General features: G+C 36.3%; 3 protein-coding genes and 1 non-coding gene across 5 annotated transcripts in view; 2 read left to right on the top strand and 2 right to left on the bottom strand.

Annotated features, from left to right (window-relative positions):
• LOC134793359 (uncharacterized) overlaps positions 1 to 5,514 on the bottom strand; it is a 34,877-nt gene extending 29,363 nt beyond the window's left edge. Inside the window, exons 1-7 of the mRNA XM_063764921.1 lie at positions 4,703 to 5,514; positions 4,114 to 4,274; positions 3,132 to 3,251; positions 2,593 to 2,736; positions 2,108 to 2,180; positions 841 to 1,637; positions 294 to 485 (exon numbers count right to left, since the gene is read on the bottom strand). Of these exons, the coding sequence (XP_063620991.1) occupies positions 294 to 485; positions 841 to 1,637; positions 2,108 to 2,180; positions 2,593 to 2,736; positions 3,132 to 3,251; positions 4,114 to 4,274; positions 4,703 to 5,357 (2,142 nt within the window). The 5' untranslated portion in view covers positions 5,358 to 5,514. The remainder of the gene's footprint in view (positions 1 to 293; positions 486 to 840; positions 1,638 to 2,107; positions 2,181 to 2,592; positions 2,737 to 3,131; positions 3,252 to 4,113; positions 4,275 to 4,702) is intronic.
• On the bottom strand, positions 1,746 to 1,817 carry Trnat-agu (transfer RNA threonine (anticodon AGU)). The gene has a single exon. It is a non-coding gene; the product is annotated as a tRNA-Thr (tRNA).
• Positions 5,515 to 6,668: 1,154 nt separating the features above from the next.
• Positions 6,669 to 8,985, top strand: LOC134793343 (transmembrane protein 177). Its single transcript, XM_063764895.1, has 4 exons — positions 6,669 to 6,955; positions 7,060 to 7,196; positions 8,055 to 8,146; positions 8,302 to 8,985. Exons 1-4 carry the CDS (start codon positions 6,798 to 6,800, stop codon positions 8,881 to 8,883), a joined length of 969 nt encoding a protein of 322 aa, XP_063620965.1. The 5' UTR covers positions 6,669 to 6,797; the 3' UTR covers positions 8,884 to 8,985.
• Positions 8,986 to 9,923: 938 nt separating this feature from the next.
• Positions 9,924 to 25,735, top strand: LOC134793144 (tetraspanin-13). 2 transcript variants are annotated; one of them, XM_063764730.1, is made up of 7 exons: positions 9,924 to 10,282; positions 11,084 to 11,254; positions 11,578 to 11,676; positions 12,809 to 12,934; positions 14,031 to 14,159; positions 18,354 to 18,469; positions 21,187 to 25,735. In XM_063764730.1, exons 1-6 carry the CDS (start codon positions 10,223 to 10,225, stop codon positions 18,426 to 18,428), a joined length of 660 nt encoding a protein of 219 aa, XP_063620800.1. In that variant the 5' UTR covers positions 9,924 to 10,222; the 3' UTR covers positions 18,429 to 18,469; positions 21,187 to 25,735. The 2 variants fall into 2 exon arrangements, with proteins under 2 accessions (XP_063620800.1, XP_063620791.1); XM_063764721.1 differs by lacking the exon at positions 18,354 to 18,469 and having other exon boundaries at positions 9,928 to 10,282.
• Positions 25,736 to 26,521: the final 786 nt, after the last annotated feature.

The following is a 26,521-nucleotide window of genomic DNA, read 5'->3' as shown; positions in this document are numbered from 1 at the left end:
AAACAAACGAGTGTGTAAACAGAACCAGCTAAACGTAACCGCACACAGTCGAGTTTAGTAAACATTAAACAAATACGTACCGAAACCGCGTGTCGCAGCGGCGGGCGCTAGCTAGGTGATCACTTAGAAGATCGAGTGCGCGCGTTCGAAGCATGTTTGATACGTAACTTACGCGGTTATACACGTCTCGTAATAGCTCGACATATGGTATATACATCTACGGGAAACATAACGCTTGCGCGATGTAGGTGTCGGTAAACACGTTACGGCGCCATGTATTAGGTGATACTTACTAAAACCGCTTCTCGTAGCGGCGGGCGAGCGCTCGCAAGACAGTCACTGAGCAACGCAAGCGCGCGCGTTCGTAGCGTACTTGAGACGTCGTTTACGCGGTCATATACGGCTCGCAATAGCTCCGCGTGGGGTACGGTGTGCGGGCGCTGACGGAGCAGGCCTGCGATGTCGCCCTCGGCTATTATGTCGGGCTGCAAAAACATAAAAATATGGTATTTGAGCTCTATCTTCGATAGACGAGTGATAAATTAGCCTTAACCGCAAAATTGAGTCCTTTCACTTTGAAATAAAGCTCAAAATAGATTCACCACTTTCTTATGAAGGCACCGTTCACTGTTAGTGATCATGTGGTACATACGCCGCGTGCACTCAGCACTCTTCCACTCTACGAAATATGTCAGTAAAGCCGTAAAATTTCTTTAATATTAGCGTATGACTCACGACAGTTTAAATTCAACTATCTTTACGACTATTAAATGCAATATAAACTGTGCGTTGATTGCAAAAGAACTTCTAACTATAACAAACATTTTCAGTCATACTTACATTATGTTCTTGGCTGCTCTCATCATCCATCGGCACGGGTTCCGGAGGCGGAGCTTCCGCCGCACTCGCTCGACCTTTTTTACTCTTGCCCTTCTTCTTTTGCGGCGTAGCTTCAATCGGTGGATCCTCTTTGACAGGCGTGGCCGGTTCAACTGCCACCTCTTTAACTGTCGTAGCCAGTTCAACAGTCACATCTTTGACAGTCGTAGCCGGTTCAACCTGATTAGCTTCATTAATTTGATTGTTAAGTTCGTTAAACATAGCAAATTGGAGATCTATATCACCAAGCTCTATAGGCCCCGGCAGATCTGGCAGGTTCTCGTTGTTAAGTAAAGACATAATGTAATCATCACACTCGGTGTCAAGGCCTGTTGTAGGATCTTGTATCCCGGAGTCAAAGACCTCTGGCCCTATTGAGTCAGTACTTTGAGACTCATTGATTTGAAAGCCCGATGGACCTGGTACTGGGCTTATTGGTGCAATATTTTGAGTACCAGATGTTCCAGGAGTGGGATCACCTGTCATTGGGTCATCAGTCGGTGCTATATTTTCAGTACCAGATGGTCCTGGAGTGGGATCATCATAGGGATCTGTTTTTGTTGCATTTTCAATGGCAGGAGACCTTGATAAAACAACGTAACAGTTCGGCAAAGGTGTGGAGGTATTCTTAATTTTCATTGTTGTTATGTTTTGGTTCTCTGATCCTTCTTGATTAGATGGAGCGGCTGTAGTGTCAGCGTTTTCTGGTTGGTTTGATGATGTGTCGACAGATTCTTGATTTTCCGATGTTACAGCTGCTAACGCATTAAACATCAATACAAATTAAAGTTGGATAGAGTAGTTGACGAATCAATGTGCGATTTTCAATACTAGCTTAGAAATAAATTAATAGTGGAAAAATTCACTGTCTCAGGCGAGGCTCGAACTCACGACTCAGGATCACTAGTCCATCGCTCTGCCAACTGAGCTACCAAGACTTCACCCGAGGACAGATTCCAATACTACAAATATTTATTCAATACTAGATTTGACATAGTCTTACTGTATATCCAATTTAAACAAATACCAGTTCAAAGCTGATAGTCTCAAAAGCTTGGAAGACTAGGTATACATTATTACACCAGCACCAAAATCATCTGTCTATTGAAGCGTTAGTTTTTTATTTATTAAATGGCGCAGCGCCATCCATTTCAACTGTCAAAGCGGATACAATATTTTGTACTACAGAATTATTTTATCTAATTCATTTATCTGTCAGTTCATTTACCTGGTGGCTCTGTCGGAGGCGGAGGTGCGGCGGATTCTTCTGGATCGTTGTTCAACAACTGCCCGATCAATTCCTAAAAGAAAACATTACAGGTACAGGTATGATTAGTTTAGTTAGTAGTTTAGTCTCGAATTTTAGACGCATGTAACAATGGGTTACAAAATATTGGAAAAAAAATGTCTGAGAAATGAACCACATTATACAACAAGAATATCAAGGCGATATGCCGATGCCACACTTTGGCAGTGACTCGCGACCTCGCGAGGCGACTCTTTCCATGAAATTACCATGCAAAGTGTTGTCTCTGTGGACGGGCCTCGTCCCGAGGCATTGCGACTGCACGGGCATTTGCCTTATGCGACGCGCGTCTTTACAGACTGAGCTTTCCGTGCGTTAATCTCGTCTTGTAGTGGCTCATTCAATTTGGATGGGTCCATTAGGACATTTCATTGTGGTAATAACCATACCATGTAATCAGTGCGTACCAGTGCAATATGCCGATGCGACACTTTGGCCGTGTTGGACAACTTGAGGATCCAGCGGACGATGAAGCGGTACGACTTCTGTGGTAGAATACTCATCAAACCAATCACTAGGGACACCCGGGCTGACCGGACTTCTGCGCGCTCCTAAAATGACAAATATGACCAAAATAATTTAGAAAAAGGATGAGAATTTTTTTCGGTTTCATTTTAGTCTATCCTTTTTTTGTGAAGATCAAAATTCTACTATTACATGGAACCAACTACATCATAGCGACAGCAATAAGTAGAAAAGAAAAGATGTGAATTTGGATTTCATTTCAAGATTGTAGAATCCAGTAATTGAAGCTGATATTATAGCGTTTTTGTAATATTTGAAGTCATTTTTGTAGTTTCAGTATCAGATGAATGTTGGTAAATGGGAGATCAAGTATTGTACACGATGAGGGGACTAATAAATATGTTGTAAGGATAATCCTTTTAACCCTTTGAAAAAATATACAACTAAATTCTTGGCAACATATCTCACAGAAATAACTCACCAAACCATCACAGGTATAGCATAGATGTTGTAGAAGAGTGATGAAAGCAGAGAGGGCAGAGTTGCCATACTTGGTCAGTATCAAACCCGAGTAAGTCACATATGATGCTCTGACTAAGTTCTGAAAATAATAGTTTCAATGCAAAAAAGATTAATAAAAACTGCCCTGTAATATGTTTTGTAAAATTTTATAGCTGCAGTAATTGAAAACAACAAAAACCCGGGCAAGTGCGAGTCGGACTCGCGCACGAAGGGTTCCGTACCATAATGCAAAAAACGGCAAAAAAAAAACGGTCACCCATCCAAGTACTGACCCCGCCCGACGTTGCTTAACTTCGGTCAAAAATCACGTTTGTTGTATGGGAGCCTCACTTAAATCTTATTCTGTTTTTAGTATTTGTTGTTATAGCGGCAACAGAAATACATCATCTGTGAAAATTTCAACTGTCTAGCTATCACGGTTCGTGAGATACAGCCTGGTGACAGACGGACGGACAGTGGAGTCTTAGTAATAGGGTCCCGTTTTACCCTTTGGGTACGGAACCCTAAAAAGATTCAATGCAGCAATTTTCTACAATGCAATATTTTTTGGCAAAGGATACATACACTTTTATTTAAGACAGTTTTTAACTCACTACATGATATTGTTATTTTGTAAAGTGTGTTTTGTTTAATTTTAAATGTTAATAAGTCTGTTTAAAAAACGTTCACTTGCATACTGCTTATAAATGCTGTCTTAAGTTATTTCACATAAAATACACGTTATCAGTATCACGTAATAATGTGGTTTGAAAATGAACTAAATTAGTGCCCACTTGGGTAAGTACTTTCTTATAGCCCGTAAGTAAGTAAAAAGTATGTTTTTTTTAAATTATATTTTTAATAATAATAATTTCCATTTCTTTTTGTTTGATATTATTAAATAAACTTATTATGTAATAAAAAAAAAACTAATAAGTATGAATGAAATGAATGTAACTTACATTGGCACTTTTGTTGTCAACGGAGGCAGCTACTAGTTTTGGCAGCAGACATTTAAACAACAGCTGAATGGCCTCGGGTTTAGGATCCCCGTCCGAGTCACATAAGAGTATATCTATCATCTCATAAATTACTTGAGAAATGTTGGCTAGTTCTATTTTATCTGAAATCAATGAGAGAATATTAATAAATGCACTGTAATACAACAATTACTACATTACACAACACTGACTTATTATTACACAACAACTTAAGTGAAATATACATTTACCATTTGCCATTTGTACATTTTATTTGTATTTTGTGCAATAAAGTTTAAATAAATAAATATAGCCTCGTACGACCGAAGTCAATTTTTGCGCTTTTGAATTTGGAATTTTCTTTTATTTCTATAAAAGTTCATAACTCAAATTTAATTTGTACTTGTACGAGTACGCGGGGACTTACGAAGATAGAATAGTTCACGTCTGTCTATGTTCAATCGTAAAAAACATGCAGTTTATCTAAAAACATCCAATTTAAATTTTTAAGCAATGTAAATGTGGTTTGAAATTATATTATAGACTTGTTCATTATGATAATCATATTTACCTATATCAAGTTTGTTAACAATAGCACCACCAGTAAACTCCACCAGGTTACTAAGAATGTCTTCAAAATTCATGTCAGTTGGGTTCAAATGCAGGGCTTCAATCACTGCTCTAAGAGCTTTTACAAATGATGCTACTTCTTTAATCACAGAATTCACCTCCCGGGTCAATTGCTTCAAGTTGAAATAGTTGTCTTCATTTTCACAAATTATTTTCGGGTAACCAAGGCATCCTAAGGACTGTGCAAACAGCTGGGAGTGATATATGTGATAAGCTTTGTAGCCTGGGATGGACAACATCTTGAAGTACACTCGCGCAGCCAGCAGAGCAGTGTTCCGGTGTTCGTGAGACATAATATTCTTACTCCCGTTATCAATATAATATGCTAAAAATGCTAGCAACTTCCGAGGGTTCACTTCACGTGATAACAAGGCCCATGACTTCTCTTCTTCACTGCTAGAGTCCCTGAGCCATTCGTCCACGGCTGACATAATTTTACGAAAAACTGACCGAATTTCCACATTCTCCAGAATGAGTGCATATTGTTCAGGAAATTCTCCAAACTCGAGGAACTCTGAAAAGTAGATAGCTTCCACCCAACCATTGTCGAGCTCGGCTAGCCGTAAATAGTCCAGTTGGTGTGTGACTCTAATCATTTTTGTAGTTTTTAATACACTGTACTCCGACTTCAAGTCATAATCATTATAATTAATACCAAAAATGAGGTTAACGTTGTTTAAACAGCGGCTTTACAAAACGCGCGTTCGCGTTGTTTATTGACCATTTTGTATTTTTGACAAATGTCAAACCATTGTCAAAATTTGAACAGATAAAGAAAAATTGTTACCCCTATTAAGCCGTGTATACATCGTCAAGTAAGTGCGTTAGTCACGGTCTGCTACTATAGCCCTAACAGATTAACGCACCGCACCGCGATCTTGTACCGGTGCGGAACACACGTATCGATAGTATGTAAAGGCCATAACACACTATCGTACCGCACCGGGACCTTGGTGCGTTGCACCCATAAGTGAAAGCGAGAAACAGATATCTCTTTCTATAACAGATATCTCTCGTTCTCACTTATGGGTGCGACGCACCAAGGTTGCGGTGCGGTGGGATAGTGTGCTACGGTCTTTATAGAGGAAATGAGTTTTTTTACTTTCTCAGTCTAGCAGAGAATACAATACCTTTTATAAATAAATAAATAAAGAATTTTCTTGATTCTCTTGAGTAAACAAGTATGAATCTTCACCAAATCTTCACTAGTGTGATTTAAATTTAGAGGTACAATAATATAGAGATGAAACGGGGGAGGGGCCGAACGACCGAACGAGATGCACTTATGGAACTTTCAGTAAGAGTCGCAGAGAAAGCGGTATTATTGCTTGTCCTTGTCACTGTCTCACTTTTTGTTTGTTCCCCACCTTTTTATTAGTATGGAGAATGGTGGGCAACAAATGAATTCGACCAATCACAGTGTCGCATTTGCGTATGTTTTGTCGCTCACGGAGGCACGCGTATACCACTTCTATACGACCCTACCTTCTATGGATTTAACCCTTGGGACGCCTAGTGCCATATCCGTACCAGTCCTGTCAACTGCCGGAGGGTCTTCAATTTTTGTACCCGTCAACTGCCTAGTCCCAGATCTGTACAAAGTGTCTCAACTGCCTTGTGCCTTATCAGTCACCAAATTTATTGTATTATATTTTTACAATTTTGAGATCTAAACACTTACAAATAGAGTTTTATATCATTTGCAAAATAGCACTTTTTTTTATCGCGGCAGTTGACGGGTGCACATACGCGAGCCTATCCGGCATTTGAGGGGGATGGGACGGATCCGGCACTAGGCATCTGACGGGTACAAGTACGTTTGTCGGTTCGGCGTTCCAGGGGTTAAACCAGTTACTGAACGTACTAGAAATGACAGCTAGAGCTATAATATTATCGGGTGATTATCGGTTATCCAATCCAACTTAACCTATGGATAGGTCACAGAAGTTTTATATTTACTGTGAAATGAAGGTACCTTTATATTAAATCGAAGCAGAACAGCATCTCTATAAATATAAATTAACTAGCTTGTTACAATGGTTTCACGAAAGCCGATAAGTTGGTTTCTTACCGATCAGGGACGGTCGGTTTCCTTTGCTCTTGTAACCGGCAGTGGTCTTGCATTAACTGCAGCGAAGTTTTTGCCTCATACCTTTTTCCTAGATAAATACAAAGAGTTCGTTCACAATTACACGTAAGTTTTGCCACAATTGAGAAACTAGCAGACGTTTCATACAAGTAATCATAGTGGTTGTTAATACATAACTTTGTGATTTATATCACGTATCCTATTTCCAGAGATGGTAAACCGGACCCTTTGCCAAGAGAACTTACAGAAAGATATAAAACATGCCTGGATATCCTCAAACTGGCTGACGTACATCGGAAACTTGTCTCACCATTTACAGTGTTTGGATTTGATTTGTTTCATGCAGGTAAATTAAGTTCAAATTTCTTCACTTTTATATCTCGAGTATCAACTTGCCGCCGTGTACCGAAATATTTGTTATTGGCTACATGTAAAGTTAGTGTTGGGGGACTGAAGGTAGGGTTGCCATCCATCCGAGTTTCCCCAGATTTGTTCTAGTTTGGAGGCCGTCCGGGGGGGGGGGGGTTTCAAAAATTGTCTGTAAACCCGGACACTTTTATTGTGAGGAAACACCTTATTGAATGTAATTATTTACCGGCATTATTGTGTATAAAGTAGGTAAAAACTGTAAAAAAACTCACATTATTATTATTATAGCCTTTTCTTCCATATCCATTTTAGTTTAGCTATGTATTTTTGAACTCATTGTTTTATTTATTTATATGGATCCCTCTCTGGGTGAAGGCCTCCTCCAGTTTTTTCCATCTTTCTCTGTGTTCTCCTGTCTCCATCTAATGTTTTCCGGCTATTTGGGTAATGTCTTCAGATCAGCATAAAAAAAACTCACATACATATATACATACCAACATGAACGCTGAAAACAATACACTCTTTTTTTGGGCAGTTGTGTAAAAATACACATCCGGGAAAAAAATCATTTATGCCAAATGTCCAGGCTTTTTTTAGTCTTTGTCCGGGTTCGGCGAATTTGGAGGTGGCAGGCCTAACTGAAGGTGATGACAACAAATATAAACTTTGGTGGGCTAATTCATATCTAAATTGGCTCTTTAGGTGGGTTACATTATTTGAGAATGAAAATATCTGCATGTATGGTTTTAAACCAAAAATAATAAGACTTGCAGCATGATGATAGGTACTGTTAATTAGTAAAATAACTTATTGGTATTACTGATTTTGGTTTCAGGCAGCAGCAGTTCAAAATATGGTGTAGCAGTGGGGATACCTGTTAATTTTACATACAAGTCAGTTGCTGACCTAGAAAATGCTGATATTAAAGTAAGGGAAAGAAAAAAAAAATCATAATTGTGGGAAGAGCTGTAGATAATTTGCCTAATATTTCTTTCTTTCTTTTCTTGTTTGCATCCTTTTTCCACATAACACAAATTAGTGTGAAAAGGAAAGAACAGAAACTTAAACCTTTTTATTTGCAGGTTAACCAGAAGAAAATAGATTGGACATCAGAGGCAGGCCAGAAACTGGCAGACTCCCTGATCCTTCCAGAGAGAGTTCAACAGTTTGCTATTTGCAGAGAGATTCTTATGACACATAACAATAAGGTTCAATATGAAGCCACATTTCCTTTTATTTGCATATTTTTTGTATACAACTTAACCACATATCTAAATAGGAAATTAAACTTGTACTCTGGCCCGGCAGCTATGCGTGGAACTCTTTATTCAATAGTAGGATTATTTGGTGTGGGCACCTACTTCCTTATGAAAGATTTGTCAGAGGTTTATTATGAAACTGAGGTAGACAAATCATTGTGTGCATTAGGCCCTGAATATGTTGAGGCAGGAGTTGTCTTCTATGATAAGATACTCAAGAGGAATCAGGCACTGAGAGAACTGATGGGGGCAGAAGGAGAGAAGAAATACAGTAAACTTGGAAATGAAAACTTCTTCCTAAGACAACCACGGTTGGCATTGGTGCATAGGAAGTTATATTTTGAGAATGAGTTAAAGAAACTTGCGACTCAAGATGATACAGCCGGAAAAGATGTGCAAGAATAAAACCAAAGATGTTCTGTGCAATTCACTGCTTCACTATCTAAGAAATATAATCTAGGCAGGATTGGAAAATTCAATTAATAAAATAATTGGGTAGATTACTAATATTCTTACGATGTTCTTAATTATTTATTCCCGTATTTTTACTAGAGTACCTATTTCCATCTGACCCATATGAAAGGCTGTGAACTTTGAATTGCGATATATTTGGTCAGTTGTTGGCCTAGGTATTGCTGTTTGGTCAGTGCAGGCACTCTTATTTTACATAGAAATATTGGCGCTCTTATTTTACATACAATACAATTTTATTTTATGCTATCAATGCTATGAAGCTATAGTTGGTCAAGCAGATTTGTCAGTAGAAAAAGGCGGCAAATTTGAAAAATGTAGGTGCGAAGGGATTACGTCTCATAGAAAATTTGAATTTCGCGCCTTTTTCTACTGACAAGATTTGCTTGACCATCTATATTTCAAGTATTTTTTATATCATAATCATAAATAATAAATATTATAGGACAATTTTACACAGATCAACCTAGTCCCACAGTAAGCTCAATAAGGCTTGTGTTGTGGCATGTTGTGGGTAGTAGACGACGATATATTATATAATATACACATATATATAAATACTTAGATACGTAGAAAACATCCATAACTCAGGAACAAATATTTGTGATAAACACAGTATCAAGCACGTATTAGGCATACTCTCTCAAAAGTCTCAAATATGGCTCTTCATCTCTTGTTTTTTTTTAATGTGCGCGAATCGCGGCACGAAGCTGCGAACGCGAGTGTGGAGCCAAGGTCCGAGATCTGCGAAATCGACTCCACACTCGCGTTCGCAGCTTCGCGCAAGAGTGTGGAGAGGGCTTTACGTTTACATCACTTGCTATCTAAAAGTACGCATGTAAACGTAGCATAAACACAGGCCATTTGCAGATATGGCGCTAGTGTAATACCGCCTTAAATATTGCTGACATTGATGTATGGCAACATATCTAAAATAAAATAAAAATTGTCTGTGCTTGCTGCTTGACACTTGACTGACAGTTCATTACAATCAGAGCTGAATGATAAACGTAAAACTATTGGGAAAATATAACGCGTTATTTAAATATATTATTGTTTATGCGTATATAACGATTTCACCTAATTCAGTGCTCTTGATTATAAAAATCTGATCAGTTTGGACCTTGTGTAAGATAGTTGTGTATATTTCATCCTACATTTATTTGGCTGATGCATGAGACATGGATTTTCGAGTGTAGATAATAGCTGCTCCTTGTTTCTGACTGCCACATAAATTGTTATCATTGTAAAAAGGAAGACCTAAATCATCAAGATGTGCGGAGGATTCACCTGCTCTAAAAACGCGCTGATTGCGCTTAACATTCTCTATGTGGTAAGATATCGAACAGTTTTTGACCTTACATTCGAACAAAAGATTTCACAAATTATACCCTTCACACGCGTGTGCATTTCTCTGGCCTCTAAATTCTATTATGTAAAGTGTAATCTGATTTGAGCAATGCTCGAAATTTAGGCTGGCTATAATTTTATTATACAATCTTTACTCACTTAATATACCTTATAAAAAATATTTCAGTATTTTCCAAGCAGTATTTTACAGTATTAATGTTGCAAGAAGTCCTAACTAAGTAAGATATAAACTATTCAATTAAACAAGTAATCATTTGAATTCACATAGTTGAATCTGATATTGATGATCAAAGAGTTGGGATCATTCAAAGGTTTTTGAGGAGGCCTTAATCATTTTGGTATGCAGATGTAATCGAAATTAAACTTTCGTGAAACATATTTTAAAATATTTAGATCACAATGGTTGCGCTATGCAGATGTACTTCAAAGCTATTTACTATAATCCAGGAGTGCAAGCCCACTTGTTTTTCCAGCTATACATGGTGTTTTTTCAAATGTTTAAAGTAATAGGGAAGTGAACATGTATGTAGGTCATATTGGACTACCCTACCCTAAATGTGAATAAAAAATGTTGTCCCATTAAAGATTGACATCTAACTGGCCATACACTCACCTTGCTAAATATGACTAAACATTGTAGTTAGAATTTTTGTAAAGTGTCCATATTAAAGAAAGAGCTCTTAAACATAATAATCAGACACCTAGAAAAATGTTCACTATCTAGAACGACCCATGCCCATTACTATATGTAAGACATTTCCAGGTGGTGGCCTCAATCTTAATATCCGTAGCGGTGTACGGGCAGACCTCGTCCCTGGTGAACACCAACCTGCCCATCCTAGGGGGTATCCTGGCATGCGGCGTCCTGCTCATCTTGATCTCCTTGCTGGGCATGGCTGGAGCCGTCAAGCACCACCAAGTTATGCTGTTCTTTGTATCCTTTGCCAATATATTTTTCATAGTAGATCATTCATAGTAAAATTTTAATCAATCTGTTAAGAAAATGCAAGTATTAATTATGCAAGTATGTATAAGCAATCCAAATATGCATATGACATGATAACATGAATAATTTAGGTTATTACAATAAAACAAATCAACAATAATCTACTAACATGTAAAATATCTTTAACAGGTATCTGGTATAAGTAAGATGGCCACAAAAGTCAGAACAATGTTAAAGATTTGATTGTTTCTTACCAATAATATGATTTAACAATTGAATGTGGTGGACAATTTCCTTAACCACTTAATCAGTACATGGTGATTCTTTTCCTGTTGTTCCTGGTGCAATTCTCAGTGGCCTGCGCCTGTCTTGCCGTGAACTCGGACCAACAGGAGATGTTGGCTAAGCAAGTGAGTCCCTAAAGTCATTATGAGATAGCTAATATGTTGTATAAATTGGGTCTCTATTGTTTCCCAAAAAGTTTTAAGTCATAATGTATTGTTTGTCCGCATTTTCGTTAGTCATAATTTCTTTTTCTCAGAAACGCGTAACTTTTCAGGATTACCATAAAACAAACCTAACCTAACCTAATCTATCTATAGAATACCTTACGAAAATCCTGAAAAGTTAACAGTTTCAGAATTATGACTAGTGATAATATGACAAACAATACATTATGACTTAAAACTTTATGTTAAACGAAGGGACCCTGTAGAAATTGACAGTGTTCTAGCGTTGATATCTTTTTTTTTTTAGATTATAAATGGTTCCCATTTATTTTTAACTATATATGTACAGTCAGTGGCGTATTTTAGTATTTGATGCCCTAGTCTACAAAGGTTTGCCACTCCATAGGGTATTTTCCTACTAGTCAAATGAGTTACTTTTTTAGAACTGTCAAAACGATTTGCTAATATGGAATTTATATGAAACATTACATCGTGACCTCACGGTCAACACGCCTGCTTTTTATACTTCTATCCGATTTATTAAATAGAACTTGTGTTTAAAAATAACTACTAACTGTGTTTTACTAATAATTATCTGGTTCTTTATTTCATGCATGGTGGAAAATATTTTATTTTAAATACAGTACAATACCCTATTGCCAATCAAGATTGTCTCAAACAATACAGCAATAGAGACGAAAATAATTTCCATGTTCACAGTAGCCTCTTGGTACGAACAGCTCCGAGCGGCGCAAATATAACGTCAAAATGTTGTGCTTTAAACTATGGTTACTACTCCATTGGCGGCTCGTCGAACATATTTGGCTTGTCTTGGAGACTAGGATATTGGAGATTGATTGTCTCAAAGCAGGCAAACTGCTGGGAATTGAATGCTATGGGTGTGCGGCCACCGCTATTTATTTATTTATTATTTTAGACAGGCAGCTGATGATGGTATGTCTAAATCGTAGTTCACTTAGCACGATATCCTGTTTAGATAGATTTCAACAATATTGTTGAAATAATAATATTAATTTTTTACTTGTCAATAATATTATTGACAAGTAAAATTTATTCACGTGTACAATTTCAGGGATGGAATAAAGTGAACACGGAAGTGAAGAGTCAGGTGCAGGAGAAATTCCAGTGCTGCGGGTTCGAGACTAACATTCGCCCCCTCAACGCCACATCTGACTACCCCACCTGTGATGCTGTCAACGTAAGTGGAAAATATTCATGTAAAATAATACTTAATACTAAACTAATAGGTACCCAAATGTACAGTAAAGTGTTCCTTATATTTAGCGGAATTTCATATTTTAAAAAAATCAGAAAAAGAAACTCCTAGAGTTAGACCAAGATAAGTCTACAACGATTTTGGTAGCAAGCAGTGCAAGTGGTATTTTAAACGTCAATGTTCTATCAAATTATGACATATAGATTATATTGCATTCTGTGTGTGCTATCTAAATCGTTGCAGACTTATCTTATCAAACTTTATCATCATAGATTAAAAAAAAAAAGAATAAATTTTTCACAAACATGTTATGTTTTATGGTAGAAGTAGTACTTTCAAAATGTAATGTAGGTATATTTCCATACTAAACAGGTACATTTTCGTATAGTTTCCAGAATCATCCATGATAACAGTGATTCTTTTACTACGTCACACTACAAATGTCTAATTATAATAGCTTACGCAGTGACACATAATCACATTAAAATAATCGCATTATTTCACATTGGTTCTAACAGCAACACACTTAGCTGACTGGTTAGACCTTATTTACCAGTAATAAGGTTTAAAATGGTTAGTTAACCCTTGGGTACCTAGATATTACGATGGCCCAACTATGTCACACACGGTACAATATAGTAACTAGTGCCTGACCGAAGTTTCGGTTTCGGCATGTTTCGGCATAATAATCATCTTCCTAGGCAGGAAGTTCGGTTTCAGCCAAACAACTGCTGAACCTTTCAGCCGCGCCGAAACTATCGTGTCTTCAGTTTCTGTCGAAACTTAGAGCAAAACCGAACACTAACAATTACCCTTTATTGCACACCTCAAAGAACAAAACGTCAGATAAGTAGAGGTTATACAAAAAATGCGGTCCTAAAAAAACAAAACTCTAGAACCCGACCACGCTTAGTTCTCATGCCAAGAGCTATGCTCAAGTATGGCGCTCCTGTAGGATATGTATGCATTGTCGCTGCTAAGTTGAGGGTCTTTTAAATTAGAGCGGTGTGACTGGACCTACCTATCCTACCTATAATTGTAACCTATAGCTATAAAGAGTCACTTGTTGGCATTACAGAAACTTTGCTGCATGACCTCGGAGGACAAAGACTGTGCCTGCGCCCCCTGCATGGAAAAACTCAAGGAGCGTATCGACTACGCCTTCAAGCTATGCGGAGGCATCGGGCTATTCTTCAGCTTCACTGAGGTACTGTATACAATAGAACCCGCGATTTCCCTCGTAATACGCCATTTTACAATGGTATCTAAAATTGTTTTCATAATTCTTTTTTCAATGTTGACATACCTTCCCTTTTAAGATACGTTCTTCGCGCGGTCCTTTCAGAAACATTTTTAACGGGTTTTACTGTATGTGATTATTTACTTTGATATTATTCGTGATGACGATAAGATTCAACGCCAGATTTAATAATATCATGTTTTTAAGAAATTTATTATTTCGGATGGTATAGTAGTGATAAGATAATTATATTTTTTGTTTGCCGGCGAGATACTAGTTATCTGATGTTTTCGTTTTTCCGTTCTTCATGTATAAGGATAAGGACCAGTTTTGAAGTATTCCTTGTATTAGAAAAAAATATCAGAGGGCCTACCGCAGTAATCGAAAATCGAAATTTCGCTAAATCTTCTGCTAACTTAGCGGCGCTTATGATTGTCGCTGGGTTTACGTTAAAATAAATTTACACGCAGTAGATCTATTATTTAGGTTAGAGCATGAAATATATTTGAAATAAATCATGAATGTGTGTGGGTAGGGAGATAACTCAGATAACTTATCTATGTTGTTGTTTGAACTAACTAAAAATAACAATGACGTTTGAATCATTTTTCAAGGGAGATTGCAATAAATATCTTGACGTTATATTTTTTCTAACTGCATGTATCTTTTTCGAGACTCATCGCTTTGCTCTACGACTTATTTGCGGACATGTAGGTACCATAGTCTACTATTTAGTATCTTATACTTTTAATTACATTTTATATATGTGCACTAATATTAACTATGACAAATATGATAATACTTTTCTTGGTGTTAAATAAAGCATGTCACTTTGATTTGTTCTTCAATCTTTACTCTGAAAAAATACGCGTTAAATATTTATTTGGTAGGTATATTATTTTCATGTCATTGACCTCTGTTGTTTTTGTACATCTTATAATCTTATATAAGTTGGTATGGATAGTTTTATCGCCGAAAAGTAGGTACACATAGAGTTTTGTAGGTATAATTGAGTGACTACATAATATGTCAAAAAATATGTATATGTGACGTCCCACGGTCAAAGGTACCTTATGGCGGGTATGGAGTTATGCATACCCCAGTAATCTACAATAAATAAGCTATCGATAACACAAAAGATCAACCTTCTAGGTTGCGTAGTTACAGAGATATGATTTTTTGAAAATAATGTTGTGAAATGAGCAACTTTACGATAGAGAAGTTTTAAGTTTAGCCGCCTAAAAAACTATGTTCCTGAAGTAAGTTACATAGTTGACTACAAATAATAATACCTTATATATCTGAGATTAAAAAAATATTGCGACTTGTTCTATAATGCAAATATAAACTTTTGATATCGACTGATTTATGTGTATACTAACCAATCTCTTGAAAATAAAGTTTTATTTCATTTTCACGATTGATTGCAATGAGCTCTCAAGATTTAAATTTTATCTATTAGAAAACGACACTGACAGACAGTTTAAGCAAAAAACAATACCGATTTAGAGGTGAAAATGTATTTTCTGACTTTTTCATATAAAATCACAAAATTGAATATTTTTACTTTTAATGTGACACACAATCAACTTTTCTGAGCACATATGAAAGAAATTCTGTCATTCAAATGAAATAAATCCTAAAACCCCAACTAAATACTATATTTAACCCCTTATGCCACTTTAAACTTACATAACAATAACAGTATTTGCTCCATACATTTACGAAAAGGTACCTTATGGAAATAAATCTAATAATACATCACTACAAAATATCAATCATATTACAGTTTATCTTTTATGAATAGAAAATATTAATTTACATTAAACTGCCCCAAATTTAATTAGTTCTTCGTCATAATAATCTTAAAAAAGACCAATAATTTGTATGTAATGAAAAGGTACCTTGTGATTAAGTTACATGATGAGGCATGATGATGATGGAACAGTTAGGATAAACTAATAATATTTTGGGGTTAAGATGGTATAAATCGTCTATTTCTTATCAATAATATATTTCGGTTGCTATTGAAGATAAGCGGCATTGAGGTTCAATGACCTCAGATATTCCATAAGGTAATGCGTCGGGTATTGGCATTTTTCAGCAAACCAATGGCTGATTTACTGCATGCGACCAAACCAAATGAAGATTATTCTAGTTAAGAAAGACTTGACGAGAGTAACTTTGGTATAATAGCAGGCTACTTGGATTTGTGATGTCGGTCGATGTACGGTTATAATATTTGCGAGGCGCCCCAACCAGAACTGAAATTATCAAATTAGTTTTGCAGAATGCTAATACAGTTCTCTACCAAACTTCTTTTCCCGTATTGACTAGTTTTTTTGGGAATTTTCAATCTTTTTTCCATAAGGTACCTTTTCTACTAAACTCTGAGACGACATTACTAGGCTTATAACTAACTTATAACAAAAATAAAAACAGGTAAACAAACGTTACGCATTAAGGTTTCAGATCACACAATAAAAAAAAATTGAGCATTTTTTCACCTCTTTACAAAACATTTCATATCTCCGAAACTAGAAACCCTCATAAGGTACCTTTTCCCGTGGAACGTCACATATTTCAATAGTTAGGTACTTATGTAAAAATGATATAGATGATATGAATTAATCGGAAGTATTTCAATATTGAATTATGCAAAAGATTTTTATTTCCTTTGTTTGTGTTAATTGAGAACGAGTTTGTTTTGTTATAATGGCGGTATGTTATGTGATGCACAGAAAAAAAAACAGAATTCTTTTAATAGAAATGTAGATTCTCAACCTAATTTCTGTGCACGAAATTCTAGGCTGGTTTCCACAGTTGCCACACAAACGAACTACTGTACAGCTTGCTTAAAAATAACTGAACACGTACTATTAGGCCTTTTAAATAGGGTATTTGACTGTTTCATATTGTTATTTTGAGTGTTTCATATAAATTCCATAGTAACAAACTCCTATTGACAGTTCGAAAAAAGAAACTGATTTGACTAGTAGTCAAATACCCTATTGAGTCGTGTTTACATATTTCTAAGCACCGTGAGGTAGATTCTAAATAAACAATTTGTTAATGTTATGAACTGGTTTTGATAGGACCTTGACGATCGTCTTGGTTATTGGCGTGCATCTCACGCAAGACTTTCATTTTATTTCGTATGCACCAATTAGCGTGAGCGATCTTTAAGATCGTATCAAAAGATCACGGAGCCCGTATCATTCTGATTCGGGCTCCGTGTTGGATCTTATGACAACTGTAGGAATATAGATTATTTTTTATCTACATATTTAAAAGGAGCCTTTATCAATGAGACACGTCGGCTCCGTTGGGCCTCTACAATATAGATATATGATTATTTTTTCAGGTTTTTTTCTAACACATTCAATTATATTTCAGCATAACTTTAAATATTTCAATTTACGCTTGCTAGCGACAAGATGTACATACTTTACGCAATAGGAAACGCCACCTATAAATCGATAATTAACGATTTGGCGGTTATCATGCCGCGGGCTGGACCAAGCGGCGAGCGGCGAATTAGGGCTATATTGCGTTCAACCAAATGTATGAACGTCCTTGATTCGCCGCTCGCCACGCCGCGCATCGCTTGCGTTCAGTCCGCAGCCTCATACTAATGCGGTTTTGGATGCGTCGTCAGTTTGATAACCTCGTTTATCTTCAAGACGCGAATATTTATTTTACTTCTTGGTGGCGTTCTTTATTGTTTGAACAGGGATGTCCAAATGTTATTACATCCAAGTGTTATTGTGTTTATTGTACTTTTACGATTGTTCGTACTACGCTAAACTACTCACGGATTCAAGTCAAATGAAGTATTAAAAATAGTTCACTCATACCGTTTATCGACAGCCTATCGCAAAATAAAGCCTGAGAAGGTTTTATTTGGCCGTCGCCATGTTGCGGATTTTCAGTGGTAAGTACTAATTTATTTAAACATGTCCCGCAACATGCACAAGAAATAAAACCGTCTCAGGCTTTATTTTGCGATAAGGCGTCCATAAACGGTTGTCATCTTGGCTACTGTCACTAATGTCCTGATGTATGGGTAAGAGTTTGGAGATCCCTGTAAAATTTGTAAACGGTTTCGCTAACACACTATCTACGGGCATGCATTTGTGACTAACAAATGTTACTTTCCAGTTTCTGGGTGTGTGGTTGACAGTAAGATACCGTAATCAAAAGGACCCCCGCGCTAACCCCAGTGCATTTCTCTGAATGATCCGCCGATACGGACTCACGGCGTTTGCTAACTTGAGGTGGTTGACGCGTTTGTGTGTTGCTTATGCATGCTTTATGTCCGCACTTGTAGCACCTACACTAGAATAACCTCTGTTTTTATATTCCTATCTCGTATCTGGGATGTAAAGACAAGGATTAGTTATGGTCCATATTATGAACACTGCAAGTCTTCTGTTATAATTGTGCCAAGACAACTTAGACAACGCATGCAAAATAACAATAGAAATAACAATGGAACACAGACTAAACAGATTTTTTGGGTTTAAACCTTAATCTGTTAAACAAAACCCTTTGTTTCTTTTATGCAGAGCGGTCACCTTCTCCGGCAAGTTCTCAAAGCAACAATGTCGTTTAAAAAGCATCTGTATCGTGATAGTATTAAGGTTTACGTAACAGCATATTCGGAGATAACACGTTTGAAACTAAACCTGTCACATGAAATTGAACCATATAAATAGGATGGTAAGAATACTTTTTAAATGGGCCTGTTCCCGTTCACTTATGACGGAGTCAGTAGTAGCAGCAGCAGCAGTAACCGCTGCATAAAATAAAGCAATACATTTTGTTTAACAAATTAGGGGTTTAAGCTTAAAAAGTCACCTCAGAAAATTCCAACTATACATACATAGTTGCAATTTTACTTGTAGCGAACAGCACGACCGAGTTGCATATTAATACACCATTTTATACTATAACAGTCGATGTTCAATTGTTCTTTCCTAAAATTCGGTTAATATTTAATATGAATGAGAATGTGTACGCAACAGAAGTGCTCTCAAACTAAATTACGGGAGCGCCTTTGTGTGGTTACAGCGAATCGGCTTATATAATAATAATAATTAACTTAAGAAGAAGAATAAATGAAAATAATAATAATAATAAAAGACGTTAATTCAAAAAGTTATACGCATGCTCCATCTTATAGTTGAGGTGATTTTTGCGATGAAAATAGGTACATACTTACTTATAATATTAGACCATTAGCGTTCGACAAATGGACCCCTAGTGTTTATGAGCTAGGGCTTGGACTAGGTATTCCGAAAAACAATAACTATACCTAGCCTTTTTGGTTAAAGTCCTCATTGTTCGCGGAGCCTTTAGCTCATAACGCTACTTAGTCAGCAGCATATACATTTATTTATTCGGAGGCGAGAACTGACATGCATGGATTGGTTAATAGTTAATATATGTTTCGCATATAATTGTCAAATTTGCCTAATTTCGTTTATACGTGTGGGTGGGTTTATACATAGGTTTACGAAGTGTCTAAATAATTGTGCTCACTGGCTCTCGTCCAAAAAATAAATTATCTGCTATAGCACGAGCTTCTGAATTTCTTTTATATCTATACTTGCTTGGGATAAAAATTCAGCCGATAGGGCATGCCCGTCTGTAAAATTCGTTCTTTGATCAGAAAGAACTCTCCATAAAGAAGCATGAGGGTCTAAATCAAGCACTTAATGCGGTACAATTTTGAAATAAATAATGCGTAGTGATCGTGCTCATTGAGATCACTTCATTATACCGTTTAAAGTGTCTTCAATCTCATGCTTACTGCTGTGGAGTTCTTTCTAATGCTAAAATACGAAGCATATTAGTGCCTAATCAGCTGAAAGCAGCAGGATTTGAGGCTGACAAGCTCTAGGTAACGTTAATCATTTTTTTACCACCGATTGATTCTTTGCGCCCAAATTTTGCCGCGTGTGAACAGGGTTGATTGGCTTGGCTTGCGTGAGTTTGCAAGAGCTTGTACCCGATCCAGGCCAGTGTCGGTTTTGGAACTCAAATCAAAGGAATACAATAAAACCTGTCCGGAATACAATACGCACTTGCAAACGTGTAAATGGCTTTTGCACAGGCTTGGATCAAGGCAAGCGTGTATATAGGCTCTTGACACAAGCTGCTCCTATATTCATGTGACCATTGTAAAACTTCAAATTAATTAATTGTGAATTAACGAGCAGGGAAGCACTAGCTTTTTCTCCTTGCCACGTGTATGCATACTCATCCTTGATAAGTATAAAACTAACTTTACATACATTGTTATCTAAATGTTTAATTTGCATGCCTCTCGATGTACTTTAATGTAGCACTTTACGCACGGCACTATCACTTTATTAGCATGCAATTATGCCTCAAATGTTATTGGAACAATGTTTAAGCGATACGAGTAATTTACAGCTTAACGCAATGCGATGAACACGGTTGAAATACTAATTAGATATAATCGAAAACTGGCCTTTGCAAGTGGTTTTAGTTTGCACTTTTGTTTGACCAATTTCGTTGCATTGCGGTAAGTTTTCCCTGATTTATTATAAAAGGTTTTGGCCTGAGGTAATCTCTAAGTTTAAATATCTTCCCTTGCATGATTCTTGAAAAAATTGTGAATTGATTTCTTGCTCGTAATACATACATACATTATTAGCTTACAGAGATGATTAACCTAAACTATAATCTAGGAAACCAATAACTGTTGCTGCTCTTGTCGTATATCTTCAAGTACAGAACGATAGAATGAATGTGTCGCGTTTAAATCGCAAGTTTTACAATAAGCACGCTGTGACGGTTTTACATGTTTCTCCTTTATTCGATAAAAAAAACTCTGACACTAAGGTTTTCTAGACCCTAGTTTATTCATCTTTTTATTTTTTTAACGATCGAATAAATTGAACTCTGAGAGAACCTCTAGGCCAACAAACTTCGTACAAATATTGTAAAGTGTGTGTGGTTGCAGCTCTTCGCCGTGTGGCTCGCCCGCCGCTACCGCAACCAACCTGACCCGAACTACAAGGAACCTCACGCTATTTTCCCGAGGAAGAACTACTTATACTGAGAAAAACCGATAATTTAGACTCCACAACTTAGGAATACACAGGTTTTAGTTTTAGATAGTCAATGAAATGATGGGCGATTATTTATTTTGCCATAATGGATTAAAACGCATTTGTTAATTAGTCAATCATTTCACAAGTAACTTTTTTAAGTTGCTTATTCTATCACCTATGCCCAGTGTTATAAACGTATGAGTTACAATTTTACAAGTCTAAACCGGCAATATTTGGCCTAAGCTTCGCGCCAATGGTGGATTGTGTGTTAATCGCTTGTAACTCACTATAAAATTGTAACTTTAGGCTCGGGGCACTGTATACATACCTAACTAAAAAATAATACTCTATGACTGACGTTATCATTATTCAGCCCTTAAATATACATAGGGCAAACCATGTCTACGTAAAAAGTCTTGCCAGAATGTAAACTAGACAAAAACATATTATTAGTAAACCCAACCATAATGTTGTTGTTGCTATCCTTGCAACACTTCAGAATAATGTTATCTGTCAATCTATAAAAAAACTTTTATGCACGGACCAGAATGAAAGATTGACTTGATTGCTTTTAAATTGACTATTTCTGACACTTTCTTTTACAGTGTGGTGAATTAAGTGTATGTGTTCTGTTCAATCCCGTCATTTATTAAATATCTGAATTAACAATGCCTATTATGGTTATATGTCGAAGTTTGTGTCAGTCATACACCACAATAGATATATGTGGCCATTAGGTGGTATGGTCATCTAGACGTTCTAGATTATTCATCCTGTGTCCTATATATACATAGACAGGCAAGATAAATCATTAAATTACTCAATATTTATTAATACTGTCTCGACTTAATCCCGAATTAGTTGTGGTTTTTGATTTCAACCGATCGTTTGCTGTGTGTCTGTATCGACGAAAACAAAATATTGTAATGTTATTATTGTAAATTGTAAGCCATACGATCTCAGGACGACTTTTCTGCGTACAATTTAGGGCTCAGGTTCATTGGTCGAACGGGAGCTACTGGCATTATCCCCGTATTCTAATAAAGGAATAAGAAAATAAATAAAAGCCACATAATGTAGGTTCGTAACTGTATGTCATTCATTCAATGATATGCTAACAAAAAACACTTCTATGATTTTGGATAGAACTTGTCTGTTGAAAAAGATTTACTATTTGTCAGTTACCTGCGTCAAATTACTAATTTGACAATTATTGTCATTTGACAATTACAAGTACTAATTGACTTGCCAATAACATTTCTGGGTCGATACTCTTAACAAGCGCCAATTGTCAAGCTAGTGTAATATAAGTCAGTTAATCACCAGGCCCTAAGTATTTCACCAAATTGACAATTGTCATTTGACAATGACAATTCACCATACATTTTGGGATCACTTTACATATTTAGGTTAAGAAATATGTGTCATCATGCTCATGAAAGCATTTTGAAATGCCTGATATGTCATTGTCTCTTACAATTTTCAACTTCATGAAATACGGACCAGACAGAAAAGATTCTTTGATTGATTGAGTGACTGAATGAAACAGCGTTTGGTTTCGACATATTAAAATAACTAAATGAATGTTTGTCCAACAAATCAACAAAATAAAAACGTGAGCAAAATCCTTTCCTAGTCGTCCAATGAAAATGCGCCCTTAGAGATACGGTTGATTCCTAGCAAATAGTATGTGTAAGTTGTACATTTGTGTACTAGTCAGTAGTCTAATTATTTTGTAGTGTTTCTGGATCCTTTTGCTTCCAGTATTTATTGAATGGCAAAATGAGTGATACTTAGGTATCTACGCGTAGGAACGTAGTTTTTTTTTGTACAGTCAGGATGTTATTTTTTCTTTTACTCAAATCATTAGTTACATTACAAATTAGAAAATTACATTAGTTACATTACATTTGCTGCTTATTGGTAAGATCTATACTGCCACACCGGCACACCCAAAATCACCCACATTTTTATAGAATTTACGCATCTGATGCGCTACAAAGGCAAAAGTATGCGAGCTCTAGAGATAATTCACGAAAATAGTAAATAGTTTTAGTGCTGGGTGGCCGTCGATGTGGGAGTGTTGACCTTCTTTTTCAAAGAAAACCAATTTATAAAAATAACCGTTTAACTCACAAAGTGCCGCATGCACAGATGAATAAACGTTACTGTTTAAAACTTATTTTCATTTCTTATGATATCCGTGTAAAATAACAAGCTTTAATTTTATACGCTGATTTACGATAAATACCTACTTTATTTTCTACCAATGATTTTAACATTTTAGTAAATTTCATCCTCTACTGGTGTACAAATGATTTTTTTTAAGATATCTAAGTCTTTGTAAATTCTAGTGATGATTATTATGTTGCAATTTTTTGTTGGAAGTAAGAATGACCATGTCGATATGTATTATATTAAAATATGTATATGTTTTATCGTAAATCATTATATCATTAACTAATCATTACTTAATCAAATATTGTTGAACCTTCTACTTAATCTAAGTTATGATTAAGTACAATTCAATCATACTTTTTTTTGTGATGTAGGTATCTATTATTATAATTTAAATTGCTGATAAAACCTATTTAATAAATGTATGTTTTAGATTTCATGTTTAATTCTTCAACGGTCAGTCTTGTTTCACCAACTTTACATTTCGGGGAAATCAAGCAGCAACGATATCCATCAATAATTATCAACAATACGATGGCGAATTGTCAGTGTCAGATAACCGTTGTCAAGTTGGTGAAATATTTATTTCACGGATTTGACATAGACAATATCTAAATATTATCATTTCTTTTATCGACCCCGAAAATTGTCAAGTTTTGAAATAGGGCCCGAGCTTTAACTATAGTAGGTAGTACTTAATCGCGGATGAAAGTCATTAATTCGTCATTCCGTTGAAGTCCAGATTATCTAACGCATGTAGTTTAATTTAGAGGTTACTTCACAAAAGACATACTCTCTTTGAGCAGACACTCTTAAAGTGCTTTATTTTATTAAAAGTATATCAGTAATTATAATGTGTATATTAGCCATGTGGACTTGTATAGTAAGTGTACAGCCAGCATTAGATGTACCTACACGGCCGCAATCCATACTAATATTATATAGGCGAAAGTGTGTCTGTTTGTCTGTCTGTTATCTCTTCACGCTTAAGCCGCTGAACCGATTTAGTTGAAATTTGGTATAGACATAGTTTGAGTCCCGGGAAGGACATAGGATAGTTTTTATGTCGGAAATCGTCCCTGAAGAGAGTGCAAAGGGGGGTGGAATTGAAAGAGTTAATGAATTGCCTAATAATTGGAGTAAGCAATGCGCGATGCGCGATTGAATGATTGCTATTAGCATTATCCAGGCGCTATACCTACTTTAGCTGCTGTCACTAATTCCACGCAGACGAAGTAGCGGGCAAAAGCTAGTTATTAATATACGGACATTTCAAAGAGAAAGATTGAATAACCAAATTAGCTTATACCTTAAACTAAATGGATCAGCAATTAAAGACCGTGACCATACTCATCGTAACAGAATAAAATATATTCTCGCCAATCTCATCCGTGAGTTCATCTGCTGCTGGCTGTACTTCGCAGTGGCAAAGCGTCCAATATCTAGGTGCGTAAACAATGTAAGACTACTGGCGGTCACCACTCATTAGCGCCTCCATACTAATTTACTATACATAGATCAATTACCCTCCATCTACTCGTATTTGTCGTCTTGGTGCGCCGCAGTGGGCTACCGCCTTGAATGAATATGCAACTGACTGCAAATAAACAGAAAACGGGGGAAATAGGGAGCCGAGTTGGAGACATTTGTCTAGTTTACAAGTCCGTTTAGTCACTATACCTCTTATTTTTAAGATTAGAATTTCTCTAACCTCAAAAGTAGTGCTAATTAATTTTTTCTACCTATGATATCTAATATTGCTGTATAATAATATGTAAACGACACTATAATTCAGTGCATACCTAGTTACTCGGATTTAATTTTGGAGGAAAAATGTTACCACTACTTTTGAGGTTATAAAATTTCTAATTTAAAAAACGGGGTAGGTATAGTTTATCTAACTTTAGTTAATTGACTGTTCATATGAACGCTTTGCCACTGCTGGGTAGTTTTGTGAGTTGGCTTAGCCGGGCCTTAAAGATTCGAGCTGTGCCTGTATGGCTACCGCCAGCATCGAAATTAGAAGATCGTCTATCTGTTTCTCTTGAATTCAAGTGACAGAGATGCCGATAGATGATCTTCAAATTTCAAGGATTATCCATCTGTTTTCAGTTTAACTATCCTTATTTAATCCAATTAAGGGGTTTAGCATATAAGGCTTGGTCCAAGCTGGCTCATAACACTACCGTCGAGAGTTGTTACTGTGTGTCGAGTATCGTTCGAGTTGTGCCCTTCCAGCTCCATGTATCTTCTCGGATTAAAGTGTGTTGAGCATTACAACTTGTTTCAATATTTTTTCACGGTCCTAAAATACTAGAACAAAATTACCTCCAATGAACTTTCTGTTTCTAATACCATGTTTAAAATTTGACTGCCATTTTTGGCAGGCCAATCCCTATGGCATTTAAAAAAAAACAGAATCGAGAAAAAATGCATATCCTTACTTACTTACTTAATTATCAAATCTGCTGCTGCGACTTGTAGAGGAGAACAGTCTGAAAGACAAAAGATTTTTTGCCCACAAGCTATTTAAAACGGAGACGCTTTGTTCGCGTGTCACCCTCGCTCACTCGCGAGTAGAGATGGGTAGGGGTGAGTAGTAAATACTGAGTATTTACTCGGTATTTACTCAAAGCACCCGATAAATACCCGTATTTACTCATTTAGATGGGTAAAAACGATTGCTTATAAAATATTCAAAAAGTGAGATTTAAGAACAAAATTGTCTTTTATTGAAGAGTGCTAACGTGTAATAACAATATCTATTAATTAAAAAGCATATATGACGCTTAATTTTGGAAAATAAAGGTAATTATCAGTGAGAGGCAAATTGTGATAATGCATAGTTAACGATTTTGTTTTAAATAAGAAGGTATTTACTTTAAAAATATGGTACTTAAATTCCATCGATGTTCTAGATAACTGCATGTCGCGCAAAAGTGCGTGTTTACGCGGCACTTACGACCTTTTATTAAGGGTTTTTTAAAGAAAAATCAAAAATGGCTCAACCGATGATGTTCAAAATATTGTTTTTTGTACTGTTTATTATACGGCTAATCTCCCGAT

This window comes from Cydia splendana, chromosome 1 (genome assembly GCF_910591565.1).
Source record: "Cydia splendana chromosome 1, ilCydSple1.2, whole genome shotgun sequence".
Taxonomy (NCBI): domain Eukaryota; kingdom Metazoa; phylum Arthropoda; class Insecta; order Lepidoptera; family Tortricidae; genus Cydia; species Cydia splendana.
The sequence above is the reverse complement of the archived record's forward strand: the minus strand, read 5'-3'. Positions and strand labels throughout refer to the sequence as shown.

What these genes read in the sequence shown, in the direction of transcription:
- LOC134793343 (XM_063764895.1), top strand. Translation starts at nt 6,798, where the DNA reads ATGGTTTCACGAAAGCCGATAAGTTGGTTTCTTACCGATCAGGGACGG. An exon ending in GAGTTCGTTCACAATTACAC is followed by an intron (nt 6,956 to 7,059) that starts GTAAGTTTTGCC and finishes TCCTATTTCCAG; the next exon opens with AGATGGTAAACCGGACCCTT. An exon ending in ATTTGATTTGTTTCATGCAG is followed by an intron (nt 7,197 to 8,054) that starts GTAAATTAAGTT and finishes TTTTGGTTTCAG; the next exon opens with GCAGCAGCAGTTCAAAATAT.
- LOC134793144 (XM_063764721.1), top strand. Translation starts at nt 10,223, where the DNA reads ATGTGCGGAGGATTCACCTGCTCTAAAAACGCGCTGATTGCGCTTAAC. An exon ending in CGCTTAACATTCTCTATGTG is followed by an intron (nt 10,283 to 11,083) that starts GTAAGATATCGA and finishes AGACATTTCCAG; the next exon opens with GTGGTGGCCTCAATCTTAAT. An exon ending in ACCAAGTTATGCTGTTCTTT is followed by an intron (nt 11,255 to 11,577) that starts GTATCCTTTGCC and finishes CCACTTAATCAG; the next exon opens with TACATGGTGATTCTTTTCCT.